The sequence below is a fragment of the Crocodylus porosus genome, unplaced genomic scaffold (assembly GCF_001723895.1).
Source record: "Crocodylus porosus isolate Cpor-Errol unplaced genomic scaffold, CroPor_comp1, whole genome shotgun sequence".
NCBI lineage: Eukaryota > Metazoa > Chordata > Crocodylia > Crocodylidae > Crocodylus > Crocodylus porosus.
Window position 1 is genome coordinate 45,778,085 of NW_017728918.1, and position 22,936 is coordinate 45,801,020.

The window sequence follows — 22,936 nt, forward strand, 5'->3', positions numbered from 1 at the left end:
GGTTTTGGTTTGTTTGTTTGTTTGTTTGTTTTTGGGGGGGAGCGTAACTTTTTTATGCCTATTGAGCCAAACACTACTCTTAGTTACTTCAGTGAAAATCCAAACTCACTGGGCACATTTACACATACAAGTAGTGCACATGAATAAACTCCAGAGGTTATTGCTCTGGAGTTTGTTGCTTCTGGGCATGCTATTTGAACATGCACTCAGGAGCAATTAGCTCTGGAGTTTATTCATAGAGCCAGGTTGGAGCCCGGGGGGATCCAGGGGTCAACCAGCCAGACCAGGGTTGCTCTGACGGGGCTCAATATAATGCAGTGGGGCTGGCTGCGGCATGGGGTTGCTATAGTGCAGGGCTAGGTGGCACCCTACATATGTACTGCTACACACTAAAATAAATCCGCAGCAAGGTAGTACTTGTAAATATGGTACTACACTACTGCGGAGTTTATTAGTATCATGTACCCTAACAGAGGCACATGTAGAGGCACAGTAAACATCTCGTGTAGATATGCCCACTCCTAGTTTACTCTTTGATGCAGTGACCCTGATTACTTGTTTCTAGTGAACTGTACTCCAGCTTATTCATTTCTAAAACGGAATAATATTTCAACTAAAATGTTCTTAAATATTTCAAATTAAAACCAAGCAGTTGAGTATTACACTTTCAACTTAAAATAAATGACATCTCTACTTTGTTACCATTGATTAATATTGATGACACCCACTCTGAATTTAACACTCTCTAATCTTCTGGTTTAAACAAGCAAGTACAAACACAATGAGTAAATTCAACTCTAAACTTTTTCTTTAATAACTGTGAATGTTAATAGGAGATGCCAAAAATATCACAAAGCTCTATTCTTTGCTTGCAAAAGTTGGCCAGACTACAGCAGACACTTTTGGCCTTTTCTGTAAAAGCTTTCCATGGAAGAGCGTAAAAGGGATCATGTGAATGAGTCTATCCACCCAGAAGCAAATTTTTATTTTATTTTTGAGGGGGTGAAGTTGACTGTCCTTACCACAGCAGTCAAAGACATAAAAACCTAAACTGTGATTTTGCAGCTATAACCACAGTTTGAGAGGATGAGGGGATATGTGCGTAAGAGTGTGGGTGCATGCATGAAGGAGCACTACTAATGGAGTTATAGCTCCTGAAACCACTTGGCTTATGGATGGCTAAGTCAGGCAGAATGGCTCTGTGGAAGCACGATGAGAACCAGCAAGTATAGCACCCATGTAAACAGTGCAGCTTTCACAGCCCATACAACCAGCCTGAAGTATTATGGTAGGTTCAAGGACAGGGAGAACATGGCCACATGCCCAGAATCAGGTGTGTAAAAGGAGATGAACCACAGACTAATAAGGCTCTTTTCCTGTCCTCCTATTAGGCACAGACAGATCCATCACAGGCACTGGATGTAGCCAGTGGATTCAGCTGCTCCCTTCAAAAAAGGTTCAAAAAGCAGCTGCCAGGCAGTTTGTACGGGCTAACTATAAAAATCTTCGAATTCATAAGGTTTCTTTTTCTAAGGAGCTCTCACCAAGGATACCTTCCAGCCCTTCTTCCCTTTTACCCCAGACTAGAACCCATAGGGCATGCCCCCATGTGCAGAGACATGAGTTTCCAGGGGCATTTGTGCTGCTGTTGCTGCTGCTGCGTATGCTCCAGCATGTGTCAGCTTGTCCCAGGTGGGGTAGGGGAGGCTGGGGCCATCACCTATGCTGAACCCAGCAGCTTTCCTTGGGGTCCTGGGGGCATCCCAGTGCAGCAGCAGCACCGATTCGGCCATATGGAGCGAATGGCCAGGCTCTGTGGAGTACTCGGTGGAGTATGCTGCTGCTGCACGTGCCACACTGCTTTTTGCAGTGTTTTTCTGTTTGTTTGATGCTGGGACATCCTGCAAACCACATGTGCACCATAAACTGCACGTGTGCTCATCTGGACACACCCATAGGGTCCTACCTTTGGCACAAATTCAACAGCCTATTTTGTCAGTGGTTATAAGGCACAAACTCTGGAAAATTCTGGAAACAGGACTCCTTTCCCAAAGCAACCAGCAATAGCCACACCTAACAGCACAGGCATAGGCCTAATCACTCCCTGCCACATCACCTCGTCAGGTCTTGGGTGACACTAGCAGGTTCCTGACATCTTTTTAAAGATGATCCAACATTTCTCCTCCCCTCTCTGCCCAAAAATGCATTCTTCTGAATAATCAGACTAGAGCATTTTTCAGCCAAAAAATGCAAGCACATTTTTCCAAGGAAAAAAGTGTCAGCATCCAATCTGCAGCCTATCTCTCCCTCTCTCTCTCTCTCTCTATATATATATATGAAAACAGATGGGCTCTTTCTGCAAATATTGTTTATTTAGTTAAGAGCCCAATTTCCAATGAAGACAGTTTTGATGGAAATTTTTCAATTAGCTCTAATCTTCCTTCTGCTCTAGAACTTGGACCGAATTCTCCTACTGCTGCCTGTTGCCACTGATTTTGCTGGTCCTGACAGCATAGCCCTACAGCCATCCAAACCACCCTCTTGACCCAGTATGTGGAAAGTTAGAAAGACCAGGAACTACATTAAAAGTCTGAAAATATCAGAGAGATGGCACGTTCAGAGAACACAAACTGACTCCCCCTCAATCTTGCTGTGTCAGTCTAACAACGGAAATCAGAGCACAATCTTTTGCTTGCTGTCAGGTTTCCAAAGGGTTTTACTAACAACGTTTGTTTCTGCTTTGAAATTCATAAATACTGATCGGTTCTCAGTAGCATTCAATTTTAATCCTTACAATCTAATGCTTTAATTATGCAACTATTATTTCAACTATTTGTCTGCTTGTATACCACATGTCCTCAAATAGGTCATGAACCTTTTTTCAGAAGAGAAAATGAAGACGACAAGATTTTTCCATAATTTGAACTGCTACAGCATGGGCTCACTATGGTTGAATGTTGGGGTCACTCTGGCTGAACACTCCTGGCTAACATTATCAACCCTCTAGCTGCAGTACCAAAAGGTTCAGGTTTAGCCCTGTCACAGGCACGTCTGGAACTGGGACCTGCTTTTATCTGACCTTTTGGTGGTGCAGCTGAAAAGCGAGTGATGCTGATCCATAGATTCTGTTCCATCTTCTATGGAGCCTAGAGGCCAGCAAGGCACCCAACAACTATTTCAGCATCTCCAGGCATCCCATTCTGGTGTGAAAATCAGTTTCCTTGCTTAAAACACACACCCACATATTAGAAGGCTAATTTTTGGAGAAAAGACACATATGGTATATGAGTAAATATGGCATTGGGGGGGGGGGTGGCACCTCCTTTCATCACAAAGGCACTTTACAACTGATATACGTGCAATATGAAGTATAGTTTTCCTATGACCAGGATGACAGCTATTTGTCAGCAAACGTTAAACTATTTACACCAGTGGAAAAGGATTTTGAATATGAATGCCAAGACAAGGCCCTTGCTTTAATGGAAATATTTTTAAAACTTTTCATGAATTAATATGCAAAAAATAGAACTAGGGATAGGGACACAGGCGACTGGTAGGGTGTGCATGGGGGTGAATGTGCCCCCCCCAATGGCGCCAGTGCCGCCCCTGACAGCTGATACTGATGCTGTCGGTAGGGGTGGTACTCCCTCCTGACACCATCAGGGCTGCCACCATCAGCAGCTTCTGTGGGTCCCCTCTAGATTCAGGAAGCACCAGTCACTCATGGATAGGGATTAGCAGAAGGCTGGAAATGAGGACAGTGTCAGGATGGAAGACGGGGAATCCAAGATCTTGATCCTATGAACATTTTTTATGCACATGCATAAGTGAAAACAATGAGACTGTTTGTATGTGTGTTTGCCAGGCTGGAGCTTAGAAATGTAGCCCTGAGAAAGGAAAAAATTCATGTGGTGCATAGGCATCTTCATGAAAACTGTGCAGAGTTCTCTTAACTTGGCAGAGGTAGGAAGGCACCATGCACATAGAGGAAATGGGGGTCATGAAAGCCTGGAGAGAGAATCTGTCAGGAGACAAGACTTAAAGAAGAGTAATGAAAGCCTGGGCTGCAAGGAAATGAAAGTTTCCCAAGATGTGGCAGAGAGCTGTGGCAGTTGTGGGACACAAAGAAGGGCAGAAATAGAGTAGGATCAGTATGTTTTGAAGTGATATAGTACAGAACCAGATTAGTACCATATTCAAAAATGCAAAGCACTCTAACAATAAGTAAAGGACCTCCCTACCTTGAATATATTCAGTTGTTGATTAATAGCGTCTGTTTCCATACCAACAGGACCTTGAGATTCTTCATGTTCTTCAGCGGTCCCAAGCAGACTTGAAAATTCTTCTAACTTACTGTAAAATGCTTCAACACGGCTAATAGTCCCCTCCACCTGTTCCTCTCTGGCTTTTGCTCTGTCTAGCAACTTATTGCACTGTTTACTTAAGGCCTCCAAATCCCTTTTTATACCAAGAAGATCAGGAGATGCTTCAGCTTCTGTGGCTAACATCATTTTACAGGTTTTATTGGCATTTTCATTACTTGTAATAAGGTCTTCCAACTTTTTCAGGAAATTTTTAATATCCTCTCTCTGTGACCGCAGTATATCTAGTTCTCTTCCTACTGGGGCCATACTATCAAGCTCATCATCAAACTCTGCAAACTGGGAAAACATCTCTCGGATGCTGTTTTGGAAATGGCCAATTCCCTGAAGTTTGGTTTCTAGGAATGAGCACCTGTCTTCAACCTGCTGGCTAACCGTACTATATTCTTGTTCTAAAAATTCAGCTTGCAACAAGAGGTCAGAAACACCTGCAGAATCACAGGCGTCTACTACCAGTTCTTGGGCAAGTTTTTTTGCCAAGTCCACATGAGGCTTTAAAGCCTGAAGTGCTTTCTGCTGGGTCTGCAACACCGTCAAGTGTTTGTTACTGAAAGCTTGGGGTCGAAGAGCATCATGAGCTTCCAGCTGCTCTTTGGCATTTTTAAGTTGTCTTTGGGTTTCCTTGGATGATTCTTGAAATTCTTTTAGTCTTTGTGCCATATTTTCCAAGGCTTCTCTCTTCTTCTGTAGCTGTTTTGTGACTGAGTCCACTTTTTGATTCAGTGCAGCATTCTCCTCTCTAATGCTTTCTTTATCTGTTTGGCTGGCATTGAGCAAACTATCAGCTGCATTATTTAATAATTCCACCATTCCGTGGTGTTTGTCCAAGTCCTTCTGCCAGGCCTTCACCTGAGCAATAGAGTTCTCTATTTCAACAGGATCTATAATCACTTTTACTCCAGATAAGTTGTTCTGGCACTCCTCTATCCACGGCTGCAGTGTTTCTACGTGTTCTTTATATTTGAGGGCCTTCTCTAGACAGTCTGTTAAGTTATCTTCCCTTTCTTTTGATTGCTTATTCATTTCTTCCCAGTTACTTTTGAGCATGGCAAGGTGAGACTGCAAGTCTGCCTTCTCAGCTCCTTGAGTCTTTTGTAGCAAACTTTCACCTTCTGTAACAATTTTTTCGTAAGAATTAACCTGATCGGATAGGGTCTTCTTAAAGTCTTTCTGTTCTTCAAGTAAAGACTGCAGAGTATCAAGCTTAGCTGACACAGGGGGGGCCTGGTTCTGATCCTCTTTCTTTTTGTCCATCCAGGCCTGAAAGTCCTTGGACATTTGCTGGAACTGATGAGAAGTGGCATATGCTGACTGAAGCTGCTGAACATGGTTTTCTGTAAGACAAAACAATATGCAGGTTTGTTTTTACAAATAGCTACTGATCAGAATCATGGTGAGTCATTTCTAACTAAAGGAAAACTATTTTCCCCCAGGAATATATTTTTAGTTTTCTCAATTAATTTCATAACAGTTCATTCGTTACTACAGACTGCAACTAAAGGGAACACTCATTTTTCAGACAACAGCTGACAGGATAATAAAATGCCTCACTATCGAAAATAAACTTAAGAGGAGCAGATCTAAGAGGAGAGCTGAGCTCAACCATATTGGGGCAAGATCTGCAGAGCCCACAGCAACAAAGCTGCCCAGGAAGGCAATGCTCAGTCTTTGGAAGCCAAAACCAAAGCCAAGCCAAGCCAAGCCAAGCCAAAACAATCCCATATAGAAAAATAAGGCAAAGCATCTACTACACATCAAGCCTGCCAGTCCCAATGCACATCTGAACCCAGAGCGAGTGGGCCAGGCCTGAAGAGCACACACAATCATGTTTTTAGATTAAAACAGTTTAAGGCGAAAAGAAACCATTGTGTCATCCAGTGAGACCTTCTATAATATCATAGCCCCTTAATTTCCCCTAGTTAGACCTCTTGAGCCAGTGACCTGTGCCTAACATACAATCTATTTTTAACTAATGTTCTGCAGAAAAATTAAGCCCATTGTGATTATCTCATTTTGGGATATCAAGTGAGTGGAACTGGAAAATACAGGCAGAAATTAGACCTGCACTACAGTTTCAGTCCTCATCAAATGCAAAATTGCCTGCTAAAGATTCAGGTACTGTTTAACAATACATGGACTTGCTACAAGGTTAGGAGCATTAGAAATAGGGCAGGGACCCCTCACGAGGTAATCTAGTCCAGCCCCCTCCTCAAGGCAGGATCATTCCAAAACCATTCAAGTATCTGTCCAACCTGCTGCTAAAAATTTACAGCAGTGGACATTTCACTGCTGCTGGAGGTAACCTGCTCCAGTGCTTAACCACCCTCCTGGTCAAAAAGTTCCTCCAAATCTCCCATTTAAATTTCCCCTCCTGAAGCTGGAGGCCATTGTTCCTAGTCCTGTTCACTACAGTCACAAAGAAAAACCCATCTCCATCTACTCTATAAACACCCTTCAGAGAGAAGACTGTTAGAAGATGCCAGTTGAAGCTGCAAAAGTGCTGGATACAGCAGAAGAATCATTTCCCTTGATTTGAAAATGACACTTTTGTTAAAACAACCCAGTGGGCGCATCTACACGGGCAGTTTAATGTGCTGTAGCCTATTTTACTGGGCATTAAAGCAGCATGTAAAAACCTGTGCTATTATGCTAATACACACATTAAGTGTCACCTAAAAAGAATGTGCTTTTACTACTGAGCATTAGCACAGCCTAATGTGCATTAATTTAGTACCTCACATTGGAGGTACTAAATATAATGTGCATTAGGAAAAGAGCATTAATGCACATGTAGACATGCCTAGTATAACATTGGCCTTTTTTGCAACTCAAGCACACCATTAGCTCTTATTCAGGTTATATTCTACTGTAACCCCCAGGTCCTTCTCCATAGTACTGTAGCCTAACTAATCTTTCTGCAATCTGTATTTGTGCATGCAGTTACTTCTAAGTGCAGGATTTTGCACTTGCACTTTGATTGTTATCTAGCTGACTGCAGACCATTTTTCTAGTCTATCCAAGTCATTTTAGTTCTACCCTCCGAAGTGTCTGCACCACCACCCAGTTTGGTGTCATCTGCAAACTGGCTACTCTCAAGCCCATTATCTAAATTAGTGATTTTCAATCTTTTTTTCATTTGCAGACCCCTAAAAATTTCAAATGGATGTAGGGACCCCTTTGAATTGTAAGTGTGGGTATTCACATTCTTTTGACTGATCATACTCATCTTTCATGGACCTCTTAGACATAGTCTGTGGACCCCCAGCGGTCCACAGACCACAAGCTGAAAACCACTGGTCTAAATCGTTAACTGAAGATTTTAAACGACGCTGGATCAGAGGGCTGTCTGGATCTTGGAGATGGATCACTTTCAATTCAGTAAACACAAGATAAAATAAATTCAACTGTTATACTTTGTTTGATTTCCAAATTACCATTTTATTTTTTTAATGCTTACCTGCTTTTTGCTCAATATCCTTAAATGGTCTTAAGATACCTTCCAATTGCCTAGTAAGTTCAGCTTTCAAGTATTCTTCTCCAACCAGTGCTGACAGTTCCTCACACAGAACTTGAGCCACTCTTATACTTTTCATTTCCTGTTCTATTTCCTGCTTCATTTCTCTAGCTATTTCCAACTGTTGTTTCACAGCATCAGGTTGTGTACTCACAGCCAGGCTGCTGCTTAGCTTATTGTCCAAGACACTTAGCTTATCAGACAAGCTTCTCAGAAGATTTTGATATTCTGTGCTTTTGACAATGGCTTGGTCAATTCGGCCACATCTGCTACTCAGCTGTCCTGTTAGGCTGTCCCATTTTTGTGCCACAGCTGCCAGCTGCTTTTCCACAATTCCATGAGAAGGAGGGTGTTCTCCTGGTCTCTTCAGTATCCCCTGACCAGCTGTAGTTAACTGTTCATATTGAGATGTTCTGGTATCAAACTCTTTTAGGATAATCTGAGGTGACAGTAAGTAATGAGACATTAAGTTTAGGAGAGGATAGAAAGCAAAATATACTACCAATAGAACCAATGTGTTTTCTCTAGTTTTTCCACAGTTTAAAATAACACATTTCTCAGTTTAAAAATTTCAGCTAATTGAAAAACAGGCAAATGGACTAGAAAAAATAGGTGAATGTGCTACTTCTATGCTTGGCAGAATTTGATTTTTTTTATCATTTTGATTAATAATATCAATATTAATTTCAATATTTATTGATTTAAATTTTCAGGATTGTGAGAAATAAAGGGTGTGGGGGCAGAACATTTATTAATGACAGTACACTATTATTATAGTGGAACTAAACCACTCGCTGTGACAAAAATGACTACTGTAAGACTGGCACCAGTTGATCAGCAGAGCTGCCATCATTTGTGGTTCTGCTCGCCTGCAGGTCCCTCATCTGCTTTGTCACTTCTTTGTTTGCTACCAGTTCTCAGGGGTTTCTGGGAGTTGCAGTCCAAACTACAATCAGCACAGCTCTGTAGGACTGCTTCCCCTGTCATCACACACTCCATCAGCCATCATTTTTCTTACGTCCCCTTGCTATAAATTTTGATTAAAGATGGGGATATTTTTTTATTAGTCTGTGAATGTGAGGTGAAACTGACATTTTTCAACATTTACTGATAAAAATCGAATCCTAACTATATCTCAGCATCAAATGGGATTCTGAATTCTGTTACTATTTCTGTAATTAAGTAATAGTACTAAATAAAATAATCATTGTTTAGTTTCAAACAGTGCTTTCTTTCCCACTTTTGAAATCTGCTGTAGAACCTATCATCAAAGGAGGTGTATAGTGACATAATATTACAATGTGTTATTTTAGCACACAAAAAGCTGAATTAATTCACAAAAGTACTGAATGTGTACTGTAAGATTTATTAAAGTTTATATCTGCAGCTCTTAGTATTAATTGTTTTGGCAATAAGTCATAATACTTAGAGAAGAAGGCACAAAAGCGATGGTATTATTTTATAGAAAGTTCCAATCCTTTCCTTTTTAAGTCATGTCAGGCTTAACATTTAAGGACTGGTAAGTGATACCGGATACCTTCATGCTGGCTGTCTAGATTTTTAAATTAAAGTTGTTACAGACTAATTTTAACTCATTTTCACAAAAGTACTACAACACAGTTCATTTTTAAAGTCTTTCTTTTAAGCATTCTGGTAACTTACATGGAAATGACAGTTTCAATCATATTTTATAAAAAAATAGGATAATATCTCCTCGCAATTTATCTTCACTGGCAGTAATATAATGTTTAGAATTAAAATTCCTAGCTTCTGCTATTTTGTCTGCTCTAACATTAGTTTCTTTTTCCTGTTATACACATTCCCATTACACTCTGTTTCTATAACAAAAGCATTCCCGTTTTTTCCTATACTCTCTTGCTTCTTTCTTTCATGTTTGATAACCCATAACCTCCTTTTTCCAGTCCTGCATTTTACTTGTTTTTTGATTGTTATTACCTACAGGACTGATCAAATAGATAAAAACCTGAAAGGAGCATTTTCTATCTAAATGGTATGGGTTGTATATGAAAACAAATCATAAAATGTAAGTAGCTACTCACACACTTAAATTAATAAAACTTCAAAGGACCATTTTCAGCAGAGTTAGAACATAACACAGCATGGTCAAAACGCAGCCCTTTATGTGAGGCTCAGTATGATCAGGTATCACCCTTAGGGTAAGTTCTGCACTTTGATCTCTCATTGGTCTCTTGCTTTGTTTTGCCATCAGTGTGGCCATTTCAAATAGGAACGATATGAGTTATAATGTGTACTACTAAATCAGTGCAACTGTGCTGTACACTAACTTCAAATCAAAAGCATGTTAGCAAAAGGAAAAGAAAAACTTATTCTTTTGAATAATGTTTGTTGACAACTAATACTCACCTGGACCTGCTGTTTTTGTGTGTTCAGCATATTTGGGTCAATTGAAAGTGGTCCAAGCACACTGACCATTAGTTCCTTCTCTATAAGCCAGTGCTTTAACTGTTCTTCTGCTGTTTGGAACTGGGTCAGGTAATTTGAAGACTCTTCCAACTTTTGTTGTCTCTCAGCTGTAACTTGATTGAGTTCTTTCCATTTGGAATCTTATCAGAAAATAATGATAACTTTAACAACATATTGCAAATATGTTCTAGCAGAGGGGCTATAAATATAAGATTGTATATAAAATATAATCAGATCTCCAGAATAACCCAAACAGGCACTTTGCATATTAGTGCCAGATGCTTTTTTGCAAAGACTCAGTATATACAATGTATTTACATCTTCCCCTGTAAAGTACATCCTGAATCTGTACCTGACAAGTATCCTGTCTCCAACTGTGGCAGGCATGGTTGCTTTAGAGGGAGAGCGTATGAACAGGACTTATTTAGAGTGATCTAGACTTAAAGATGCCAGACAATACATCTCATTCTGTTCTACTTAATAGCTATTAATAAATATATTCTATTTAATAGCTATTAATAAACCTATCAGCCATTAATTTGTCTAATTCCTTTTTGAACTTGGCTCTAATGTATAACTCTACAACCTTCTGTAGTAATGAGTTCCACAAGTTAACTATGCGCTGCATAATAAAAGTACTTTCTCTGCTGGTTTCCCCCTGCTAATTTCTCCTGCTAATATAAAACTGTGCATCTCCACTATCACTAAAATGCACAGTCCTGTGTTACATTAAGAATTGTTAATACCTCCTCTAGCATCTCATTCTTTGTTTCAAATGCCTGCCAGTCTAGCATGCTTTGTCTGCTCCCATATGTAATTCCTATTCCTTTCCAACTTGCATTTTTCTGTGTAGCCCTGTGTAGTTTTTATGTTCTCTCCTTCCTTGTGATTATCTGCCTCTTTCTATGCTTCCTCATTTGGCTCTAACACTTTGCTACATTCTTCTATTCCTTGGATTTTGTCTACGATCTTCATGTCCTTGCAGAGTCCCTTCTTTCAGGTTTCCCTTCTTTCAGCCCCTTTGGTCTGTAATAACTTTAATCCACACACATGCTGTGTATTTCTCTCTATGGTCAGCTCGTGCTGCTCCAATTCTCTCCGAGACCTCATACAGATCTTAAGAGTTTTTTGAGCTCCTTCATAAAAAGTCAGATTGGGAAAAATGACCAGTTTTAAAATAACTCTGATGTAATTATGGAAATGTCTATTAAAATCAAGGAGCGCTAGCATACAAAACTTTATTTTTAAATATGAGCAACCCAGTAGGCAAATATTTTTAAAAACTATGAAAGTTACATGGTACACAACCTCAATAGCTGTTGTCCAAACAAGGCCATTTTCATTTTTTAGCCTAATTTAAGAAGTCTGCTTTAGAAAATGGCAAGGTGCCACTAAAAACCACACATGGCAAAAGCCAAGTGCATGGAAAAAAGCATGGAAAAAAATTAAAAACAGCTCCAAGTCCTCTTTATATCACACTACGATTTGAACTAACTTAATTTGTTTTCATTGTATTTTGTTAAAGAAACATCCAGGACAACAAGCTTCAGTCTCACAGTATCCAAAAAAGATACATTATAAAGATCTTTAAAACAGAGTCTTGAATTATGCTCTCCTTTGCACTAATAACAATCTAAATGAGATCACTCACTTTTATAGAATTACTCCAGATTTACCTTCTTGTGAAAAAGTGGAAATTTCCCACGGTTTAAGAAGAAAAAAGCAAGCTATTTCAAAACTGGTGATTGTTGGCATGATGAAAAAATAGCAATATCACAATCAGTCTGAGCTTTAGTTGAGAGCACTATAGTACCTATTTTATCCAACATCTGTTTCCATCTGGGTGCTTCAGGAGAGTCCGGGTTCTTTTCCAACAGCTCTGTCACTTTGTCCTTCAGCTCCTGTACTTTATTCTCACTTTGCTTCAATTCTGTTTCAAATTGCTACAAAGCCATCAAACAATACACTTAAGCATTAAACCAAGAATAGTGTACAGATGTTTTAATTCCATAATGTTATGCCAACAAACACAAACATTATCCTAATAAATATCTAGCACTATTGTGGTGGGTTTTTAACTGCAGATCTCAAAGCACATTATGAAGGTTCATCAGACATAAAGCAGCAGAGATTGTACTATTCAGAAATCAAAGTAACAGTGGCTCACTGCATAAGCAATAAACCTGGAAAAATTAATTCCTGTAACAAGAGCCACCAGGTCTAATGGCAGAAACTGCCTAGCCTGAACTTGTCCCACTTCCCTACTGAAAAAGAAAGCTTCAGAGGAGTTCTCCCCTATGGCAGCTGGACACATTTACTAGCAGGAGAGGAGGTTTCTAGTCTGAATATTCTAAAATAATCATACTGATGCTTATACTGATAAATTTTGTTCATCTGAATGCACTTAAAGAAAAAGGTATACAATGAGGGATTTATATTAATAGGAATTGGGTCCAAAACAGTTAGTGGCTACATTTAAGGTTATGTTGTGAGCCTTATTCTTCCTATTACTCACACACTTAATGCTATATCAACATAGATACATTCAAACAGGCCAGGGGTTGTTAAAGAATTAAAAAGATAAAATATATCCATGCTTCTGTTACTACAAGGCGAAGTCAGAAGATGACCTGTTTTCAGTCCAGTTAGGTTCTGATCTAAAACACGGACATCGATGAAAAACTCCTGGCTAACATTCTGTATGTGAAAGTGTAAACTACTGGAAGCAAATATAGACCCAGACCCTGGGTTCTTTTCCTTTTTTGGTCGGGAAGGGTGAGGGGTGGGGATGAGCATTCAGCATAAAACAACTAAGAAACATTTTTGCCTCAAACTAAGTTGTAAGTCAGTGAAATTTAGGTCAATTTGGAAGAAAACCAGGTCATACATAGTAAAGTTTAATCTACAATACTGTAAAATTTAATATTTAATATTGATCAACAAATGTTGACAAAGTTCACTCACTGGGAAAGTTCTGTCTTGATTTATCCCAGGAGGATAAAGGATAAAGAATGTTCACAGTTGTAGGTGAAGAAAGCATTTTACCCTTCAGTAGCTGTATGCACCTACCGGGTTCATCTCCTGATAAACATGAACCTCTGCACAACCAGTACCATACCTAGACTCCTGGTGGCCCCGGAAGAATTTTTAGTATCAGGTCCTCCTTTACCAGGCATAATGATAATAATAATTGGACAACAGGAAAAAAAAATACCATTTTCGGGTCCCCTTTCTGTCTGGGCCCCAGGCGGCCATGCAGTTCACCCATGCCTGTGTCCAGCTCTGTATACAATGGTTCCTGTCATCACTGAAATGCTGCTGTGGTGTTTCTCACATGACAACTGAATTGTGGGTGGAGTAACTAACTTAACAAGCATGACCTAGCTGCTGAAGGGATACTGATGTCTTAGAATAGGATGTAAACCTCTGCAGCTGCAGCCTGGGAGGTCTGTAGAGTTTCAACAGCCCAGCAGCTGCAGAAAATGTCCTGCTAGATAGAGCCTTTCAAGTGTTGCATGCAATTCAACAAATAACCCAGAATCAATTTGGATATCAGTACACAATCAATACACCCTCTACTTAAACTGGCAGTTTAAATTATTCTGAAATGAACAATTCCTTCTCTTTGTATACATTACATCTTTTATAATATATATACAGTTTGCCAGAGCTGCTCTGTCCTTGAATGCCACATTTATGGGGTTTGCTGGGGAAAAAAAATTATCTGCATACAGTACTAATATAGGACTGTACTATATCAATTATTAGACAGAACTCCCTCAGTGATTTCAACTGGGAGTTCTGTATAAAATGTATATGACTCTTAATAGCTTTATTCACATGCACAGAGTACCTTATGTTGCTCTACTTGTGTTTTAACAGCTTCACTATCAGTGGGAGCTGCTTCCCAGCCTGCTGCAGTCTTATCCATTTTTTGTAACCACTGCATCACTGAGTTTGATTCCTCTTGAATACTTTGCATCTTTGAAAGCATGCTCTCCAGTTCTGAAACTTTTTCTTTCAATAAGACTCCCAAGTCTTCATAACTGTGATTTGAATCCAACATAGCTTGTTGAACAGTTGTTAATTCTGAAAGAAGGAAATATGTCTACGTTAAAATACAGCCCAAGGCCAACTTCCCTCCAGAACCCACTCACAATTCTTCAGCCAACTTCCAAATCCTCCTGACAATCTGACAGCCCACCTTCTCCATACCTCACTTGAACCTTGAAAGCTATCTTCTCCCCAGTTCTATGAACAGCCCCATGGTCCTTTTGCCAGACATGCTGTAGAGACACCTGCACTAGTTCCGCATACATGACTCTGGAATGGAAGCAGCATGGCCAAACAGGAGAGGGGCTGTACATGGATTGAATAGCTTTGCTCTTTCCTGGATGGGAAATGCCACATGTGGAACACACTGGCATCTTAGCACAATACTGGCTGATGTGACAGGAACATTTTTCTAACCCCTTCCTGGATCAGCCCTTGTGGTTTCTCATCCCCAAGTGCCTCTAAAAATCCCTATCCTCATCTTCTAGAGACTGTTCCATGCAAATCCCAGACAGATCAGTTAAATTTCATAGAATCATAGAAGTAGGGTCAGAAGGGACCTTGTAGATCTTCAAGCCCGACCCCCCGCCTGGGCGGGAGAAAAGACCGGACACAAATGAGTCCAGCCAGGTAGTCATCAAGCCTCTTCTTAAAGAGCCCCAGGGTAGAAGCTAGCACCACTTCCCTAGGAAGTTGGTTCCAGCTCCTAGCCACCCTAACTGTGAAGTAGTTCTTGCAGATGTCTAATCTAAATCTACTCTCTAATAATTTGTGTCCATTGTTCCTTGTCATGCCAGGGGGCGCTAGGGGAAACAGTGTCTCCCCTAAACCCTTCTGGTCCCCCCCAGTGAATTTATAGGCAGTCACCAGGTCCCCCCTCAGCCTTCTCTTGTGAAGGTTGAGCAGGTTTAGGTCTCGCAGTCCTTCAATGTAGGGTCTGCCCTGTAGTCCCTGGATCATGCAGGTGGCCCTCCTCTGGACCCTTTCAATGTTGTCCACATCCCTCCTGAAATGGGGCGCACAGAACTGGACGCAGTACTCCAGCTGTGACCTGACCAGCGTCGCATAGAGGGGGAGGATCACCTCCCTGGCTCTACTTGAACCACGAGAAGGTCTGGTTACCCCTGCCAACCGTGACCTCGCATTGTTGGCCCATGTTCATCTTGGAGTCAGTAATGACTCCAGGATCCCTTTCTGCCTCCATGCTCTTAAGAAGGGAGTTTCCCATTCTATAAGTGTGCCGCTGGTTTCTACTGCCTAAGTGCAGCACCATGCACTTGTCAGTATTGAAACGCATCCTGTTTATGCCAGACCACTCCTGTAACCTATCCAGGTCTTGTTGGAGTCTTTCCCTCCCTACTAGCGTGCTCACCTCACACCAAATTTTGGTATCATCAGCAAATTTAAACAGGTTGCATTTCACCCCGTCGTCCAAATCGCTGATGAAGATATTGAACAGCGCAGGCCCCAGGACCGAGCCCTGGGGGACTCCGCTGCCCACTTCCCCCCAGGTCGAATATGACTCGTCCACCACCACCCTCTGAGTACGACCCTTGAGCCAATCTGCAATCCATCTGACTGTGTAGGCATCAGTGCCAGTCGCCTAGTTTTTTAATGAGGAGGATGGGGTGGGAGACGGTGTCAAAGGCCTTGCTGAAGTCTAGAAAGACTACGTCCACGGCAACACCTGCATCCATTGCCTTTGTGACCTGATCATAAAAGGCAATCAGGTTGGTCTGACATGACCTGCCCCTAATGAAACCGTGCTGGTTGCCCTTGAGCAGCATCCCTGAAGCTGGCCCATCACAAATGTGCTCCTTGAGGATCTTCTCAAAGAGTTTCCCAAGGATAGAGGTAAGACTGACAGGCCTATAGTTGCCTGGGTCCTCTCTCTTCCCTTTTTTGAATTTAATTGTTCTAGTTGACATTAGCATTTATTTTCTATGAGGTTTTATTTAGTAACTATTCACCTTTATTGGTCGGGAAATCCTGAATACCCGCAGCTTCTCCTTCACCATTTAATATTGTTCCACCTGCAGGTGACAGAGACAAATGAAGACCACAGTGATCACAGGAGCTGAAATTTTTTTCTCCAATATTCATTAATATTGAGGCCTTTTTCCACCCAAATCTCAGAATCATAATTCTTTTAAAGGTAAAGAATGCTGGTGTCAAACACAGCATAAAATATTGTTGTTATGACTCTTATATTTAACATAGGATATATCATATAATATTAAAATGCCATCCAATATCCTCTACATGGCATACTTTGTATACATATTTTTGATTTACCAGTAGTTTGTTTCATACATTTTGTAATGGTACACACTACTTCTTATCAGAGAATGTATCGTCTGATAAGCACGAGCACATCTGAACCCTATATATGCAGTCCTATTGAAACCAGAGGGATTACGTGTTCAGGGATAGATTCTGACATGTTTGGTGACACTGAGTGCATCTACACATGTGCTTTACTACAGAATTGACTAATTAGCACCACTGTAAAGCATCACCATCTGCACGTGTGGCAGTATTAGGGTGCAGTAAATTAACTAACTCTGCCATCTGATAGTACTGCTGGGGACAGTGGAGTACTTAAGTCCGCTGAAACACAAATGTAGATGGTGACAGAGGCTGGCTGGGGCACAAGGGTGCTAAAGTGCAGGGGCTGCCTCTTGTCTAGCCTCACACTTCAGCACTCTCATGCCCCAGCCAACCCCACCACCACCCATCACTGCTACCCGGAGCCTGGCTGAAACTTCTGTGGTCCTGACCGCACGCATAAATGTGCCTGGAAGCAGAAGTTTCAGCCAGGCTCCGGGTAGCAGTGATGGGTGGTGGGTTGGCTGGGGCATGAGTGCTAAAGTGTGAGGGTAGACAGTAGGCAGCTCCTGCACTTTAGCACCCTTGTGCCCCAGCCAGCCTTCTGTCACCATCTACATTTCTGTTTCAGGGGAATTAAGTACTCCACTGTCCCCAGCAGTACTATCAGATGGTGCGAACAATGCCAATTTATCATGTCACCTTAATGGCATGCGTAGATGCACCCACTGGGTAGCACTTTACTCTGCAAACTTTCAACAAAGCAAGTCACTTTAAATCTGGCTGTCAGTTGGATCCTACTTGTGATCAAGTGTTGAACAACTGGATTTGCAATAAAGACCATGTTGTAAAGCCCTTACTATCATGGAAAAACAGCTATTCACACAGGTAACCCTACTCATTTCAGTGGGATCATTCAGTAAACTGTTTCAATAAGATTAGGAGTTTAACTATGATATGCCTGTTTTCCACAACCCCAGTGTAACTGCATAATGACTGAGCTAAGAAAGAGGGTAAGATTCACCCCCGGCCTCTATATGTATAGAATACTCCAAGGAGATTAACTAATGGAGCAGAATTAATTAATGGTTGCCTTGGAGAAGGCTCTGTATTCATCCTTCACCACCAGCTGGAAATTGAGTACCATAAGGGTGGCAGCTGGGGGATGGTGGGAAAAAGTAGTTCAGAGAGAAAAACTGGTAACTCCTATAAATAAGATGCTCTGTTGCCTGGAGAACTCTGAAACTAATGTCAAAATTCCTATCAAAGAGCAAGATCAAACACTACATTTTTACTACTCAGAATAAAACAAACAAGAAGAAAATAATTGCTCAACCACGCTTAGAAATAGGTTCTTGACTCTTCCCCTCCCTACTTGCTACTCAGACTCAGAGAATCTACAATATTTCTTGTAAAGGAGACTCTGCATTTCCAATTATTCGTGCACACAGTACTGCATTTGTATGGTAAGGACAGACATTGCAATACTGGAGAAATACAGCTGCTGCTTGCTGACTGTGTATTAATTTGGATGTTTAAGAAGAGAGGCAAGGCGCAACCTCCACAGGTTTTTATAGCTGCATCCCTATAATGGTGATTAAAACCAGATGCAACTACAATGACTTTCAGCAGAGAGAAGTGTGAACAATATGCTCCACTCTTAGTAAATATTTGACCTCAAAATAATATCCATTCTCCCACCATCTTCTGCAGATGAGCATTGAAGATCAACAGGTTTGAACCTCATTGGATCATATAGGAAGAAGTAAGTTCAACAGCCTTCCTTAAATTTTAGATGTCTGTCTCCAGGACCAGAATTGATAAATCTTAGAGGCCTAAATTCCTTATTTATTCAATAGAAAGAATTAAATACCTAGAAAAGGGAGTTGGAGGATGTTTTAACCAACTAAGGGGAAGTGCTGAAGAAAGGGGTATCAATCAAATCTGGCCTTTCTCCTGGGTTCAAGATTTCAGGGGAAGTCCTTTGTTAAACTTCTTTATAAGATTAGATTCACGGACCCAAATTCACTCCTGAATTTAGGCTCCTAAATCATCCCTTCAGGATAAGGACTTGATTCACTCCTTCCTTTTAAAATGTGGGTGGTGGGTGAAGCAGTTGTCCCCAGTCTTATATCATAGTGTAATAGTTAGAGCACTTCCTCAGAAAATGGGAAACCTGAGTTTTAGACTTTCAGACTGAAGGATTTCAAAACTATTTCTTCCCACTCTTAACCAGCTAATCTGTATGAGGGCACCCTTCACACTTACTATTGCAATTGTGCAGTCAAGAATGTAAGATTTGTGGGCCTAGAAGAAGAGTAAGATAGAAGAAGCCTGACTGTAGCTCAATGCTGAGTGAATTCCCTGGAAGGGAAGTGCTGGGTTCTGGTCCCTGCACTTTGCATTAAAGAGTCACTAGATAAAAAACAGAAACAGTGACTAGATAAAAAACAGAAACAGTGTTGGGAGCAGGCATCTGAACCCAGGAGTTAGCTTTTTGTTCCCTCTGCCCCTGCAGCCCAGCAACCAGGTCCACCCCCTCCCCAGCCATCTCCCCGCTTACCCCTGTACCAGTCCCCCCAGCCAGGGGTATAAGCACCCAGCATGGGTATAAGCACTCACAGGTTGGGGGGCTTTGCACCCTGTCACACCTAGAGCCAAGCTGGGATCGCCGCAGCCCTGCCCCTTCCCCAGGCGTCCACCTCAGGGAGGAGAGGGGGTGGTGGGAACGCACCCCTGCCCTTCACTGTGCCCCGCCATAGCTGGCATCTGCCCAGTGGGGAGGAAGGATCCATTGGGGAAGGGGCATAGCTGGGGAATATCAGCCCACCTCCCACCTGTGGGGGTTGAAAAACCCCGGTGGGTGCTTTCCTCCCTGTGCAAGCAGAACCTGGCTGGGGAGCCGATGCTGGGCCATGGGTTGTGTTCTCACTTCCTGCCCCCATCCTCATACGTACATGGCTGGGGAAAGGGTGAGGCTGAGGCAATCCAAGCCCAGCTCCAAGCTGCGAGGGAGCAAAAATCCCCTAGTGGGTTATTTTGCCCCCCAGGCTGGGCAGACCCAGGCTGGAGGGGGGCACTGCCTGGCAGGGGGAAGGAGGTCATCTTCCCACCCCCTTCTTCTCCTAAGCAGAAGAAGACTGGGAAGGGGCACGGCTGATGCGATCCCAGCCTGGCTCTGGGCTGGTCTGGGGGTGGGGGATGGGGAAGGGAGGGGGGAGGCTTTCCCTATGTTGTGCAGACACCAGATGTGGGGGGCAATACTGGCCTGGGGGTGTGCTTCCCTTCCCCCCTCCCTTAAAGGCAGGGGCCGGGGAGAGACTGGCTGCTGGACATAAGCCCCTAAGTCTTATCAGCGGTGGAGCGTAGAGACATCAGACAATCAAGCCTGTGCTATCACTGAACTGGTTCAGCAGCCTTAGGGGTGCCCCCAGGATCTTGGCCAGGGCAAATGCAAGCTTCTGCCTGTCTTGGCCACACAAACACTCAATGTGAGTTCAATGTGTCAATCTATGCAGCTCAGAAAAATCTACAAAGATGAATCAATTTTGCTTCAGACTTTTTGAACTTCTGTACTTAACCTTAATGGTTATAGCACTCTCTTGAGAGGTGGGAAATGTAGGCTGAATCTCCACAGTCTGATAAGGCCCTAGAATCCAGGTTTTCTATTTCCTGAGGAAATGCTCTAACCATTAGTTCAGGCATATAAACAATGGAAACCTTAATCACCTCCTTCTCTGGCAGTGTTACTTAATGAAAGTGACCTCGGCTGCTGAGTTCTGAACTAAACTCAGTGAAGTCCATATCTGTGAAGCATGGTCTAAGCAAGTGTGCCAGAGTAGGGCCTGCAGATGACAAAGATGACAAACACCTACTTTGTGGATCCCAAATAAGCTGAGACATTTTTGGCTTGTCCAAGACGGAAGCAACTTTGGGCATGTACAGAAGTAAACATTTTAGGCACTTAACTTCATCGGTGAAAATTTAAGCACCCCCCTCCCCAAGTATATCAGCTGTCAAAATAGGTATGCTTGGATCTTCAAGGCAGATGTGCTGTCTTTAAAATCAAAGAAACAAAAAGAAAAGGAGGGATGCTGAACCAGCAAACTGGAAGCATAGCTTAGTTCAGGCAAGTCATAATGGGCAAGGGAATAATTTCTCTCCTATATGGTTGTTTCAATTCCAGCTCTGATTGCTCCAAAGTGCCCTGCCATTTGTGAAATGAATGTGCCGGTCTCAATTCATTTTTTAAGAGGACAAGTATCCTCATCACGTAACTATTGCAAACACTGCAATTCTTTGAACACTTAGGCATATGCTTAACTGATCATGAAGCTGTTCTCTTTGATGTGAACAGGACTTCTCATGGCAGCAAAGGTATGTGTGTGCCGAAGTGTTTGTAAGATTAGTTTAAATTAGCACTACTTGGCAGACTCAATAGAGATGTCAAGAGTTAAACTGCTGTATAGACTGAGCCATTATCTCACCTCCAGATGCATCTAATCTAGGAGAGAAGCTTAATGGAGGGGTGGAGAAAAAAGATTTCCCTCTGCTCATTTTAGGCATGTTTTCTGAATAAATCTAGGCCTCTGGTGTCTCATTCTCAATTGTACTATACAGTGCTGGCAATGTAGAGGTGCCATAATGTAAATGCAACCTGTCAAACAGCTTGGGACCTTAGCATGAAAGAAAACTGTATTCAGTACAGTCAAGACTTTTCACAAGCATTTTACCAAGTAAACTGATTGTTTCACAATTATTTAGTGGGTTAAAACAATTTATTTTATTTCCCTTTTAAAATAATTTTGTTTAGCTAACCACACAAACACATACCTGATTTTGCAGTTGCTCGTGATTTTGCAGGGGAAGTCACAGCACTGATTAAGTTGCACAACAATGTTCCTTGGCTGTTCATTTTCTGAATTTCCGGGGCTTTGGAAAACCATTCGTCTTTTAATTTCTGGACAATGAAAATGTAATTTTTTCATTACATCTCATAAAGCAGCAAAACAATTTTCAGATTTGGAATATTTGGCATCAAGAAAGAGATGGACATGGCCATTCAGAAATATTTTTGGCTATCAGCCCATACTATATATCAAAAGACAAAGTGGTACTAAAGAGCCCATGTTCCATTCTTCTGACTACAGCATAGTTAGATTGATATGGCAGACCACATACAGTAACAGAGGAAAAATTAGAGTGGCACAGAGAGGCAAACTGGAATCTAAGGGAAACTGACTACAGCCATTATTAACAAATATTAACACCTGATAATGAACAAGAGCATGTCAAGCCCCACTCCAACAAAATTAGATGGACAAAGACAAAAGAAACAAAAAAGAAATGATCTAGCAGAAAATGAAAAGCAAAGTGCGTAACTTTTTCACTTCATATTGTTACAAAATTAACAACCGCTCTAAATATTATTCACATTATATACAATACCTTACCATAGTATCTTCCAAAGGTTTCTTTAACTCCTCTGTACTCAAAGATGGTTGCACAGCTGGGATCCTTTCTGTTGTCTCTTCCATCCATTTCTTTAAAGATTCTACAAGTAGCTCAAAAGTATCCATTTGTTTCTGACAAGATGACAAATCCTCTTCTCTAAACCATGAAAGACAGCAAGTAAATTTAGGTACAAGAGGCCACCAATGGCTCTGAAAATTATATCAAGAGAACTAAGCCATTAATGGCTTGATCCTGATGACATGAAGTCAATGAGTCCTTAACAACTGACCTCAATAGGTAGAGAAGCAGGCCCCTGAATTTACTGTACAGGTAACTACCCCAAGTATTTCTAATATGTGGTAAAATAGTCTGCCTTGACAGGACAGTCAATTAATTCAAGAAACGGAGAACTCAGAAATTTTCTATATATTCATCCAGTGTGAGATAATGAGTATACATGAAAGCAACACTTATGAAATCTCCATTATATCATCTTGTCTTACCTTCTAACTCGTATATCTTATATCCAGGGCAGGCAAAATAAGGCCCACAGGCTGCATCCAGCCCCACTAGGTAATTTTATCCAGCCTGCAGGTAGGCACCCACCAATTAAGTGTATCCTGACTGGCCCAGGGCTGCCCCTGCTGTGCTCTGCATGATGCCAAGTCCCACCCACTCCCACTGAGGCAGTGTGCTGTGTTCCCACCCTCGGCCATGTTTCATAGTTTCTAGGGTCGGAAGGGACCTGAGTAGATCATCT

At 41.7% G+C, this 22,936-nt stretch overlaps 1 protein-coding gene across 15 annotated transcripts in view; it reads right to left on the reverse strand.

The window, feature by feature from the left end:
* Positions 1 to 22,936, reverse strand: part of DST (dystonin) — a 478,409-nt gene that overhangs the window by 108,180 nt on the left and 347,293 nt on the right. For all 15 annotated transcript variants that reach the window (XM_019537571.1, XM_019537570.1, XM_019537564.1 and 12 more), the window contains 8 exons: positions 22,176 to 22,332; positions 21,556 to 21,682; positions 16,365 to 16,427; positions 14,195 to 14,430; positions 12,155 to 12,284; positions 10,282 to 10,481; positions 7,840 to 8,335; positions 4,242 to 5,716 (listed from right to left, as the gene is read on the reverse strand). In XM_019537571.1, coding sequence (XP_019393116.1) covers positions 4,242 to 5,716; positions 7,840 to 8,335; positions 10,282 to 10,481; positions 12,155 to 12,284; positions 14,195 to 14,430; positions 16,365 to 16,427; positions 21,556 to 21,682; positions 22,176 to 22,332 — 2,884 coding nt within the window. The remainder of the gene's footprint in view (positions 1 to 4,241; positions 5,717 to 7,839; positions 8,336 to 10,281; positions 10,482 to 12,154; positions 12,285 to 14,194; positions 14,431 to 16,364; positions 16,428 to 21,555; positions 21,683 to 22,175; positions 22,333 to 22,936) is intronic.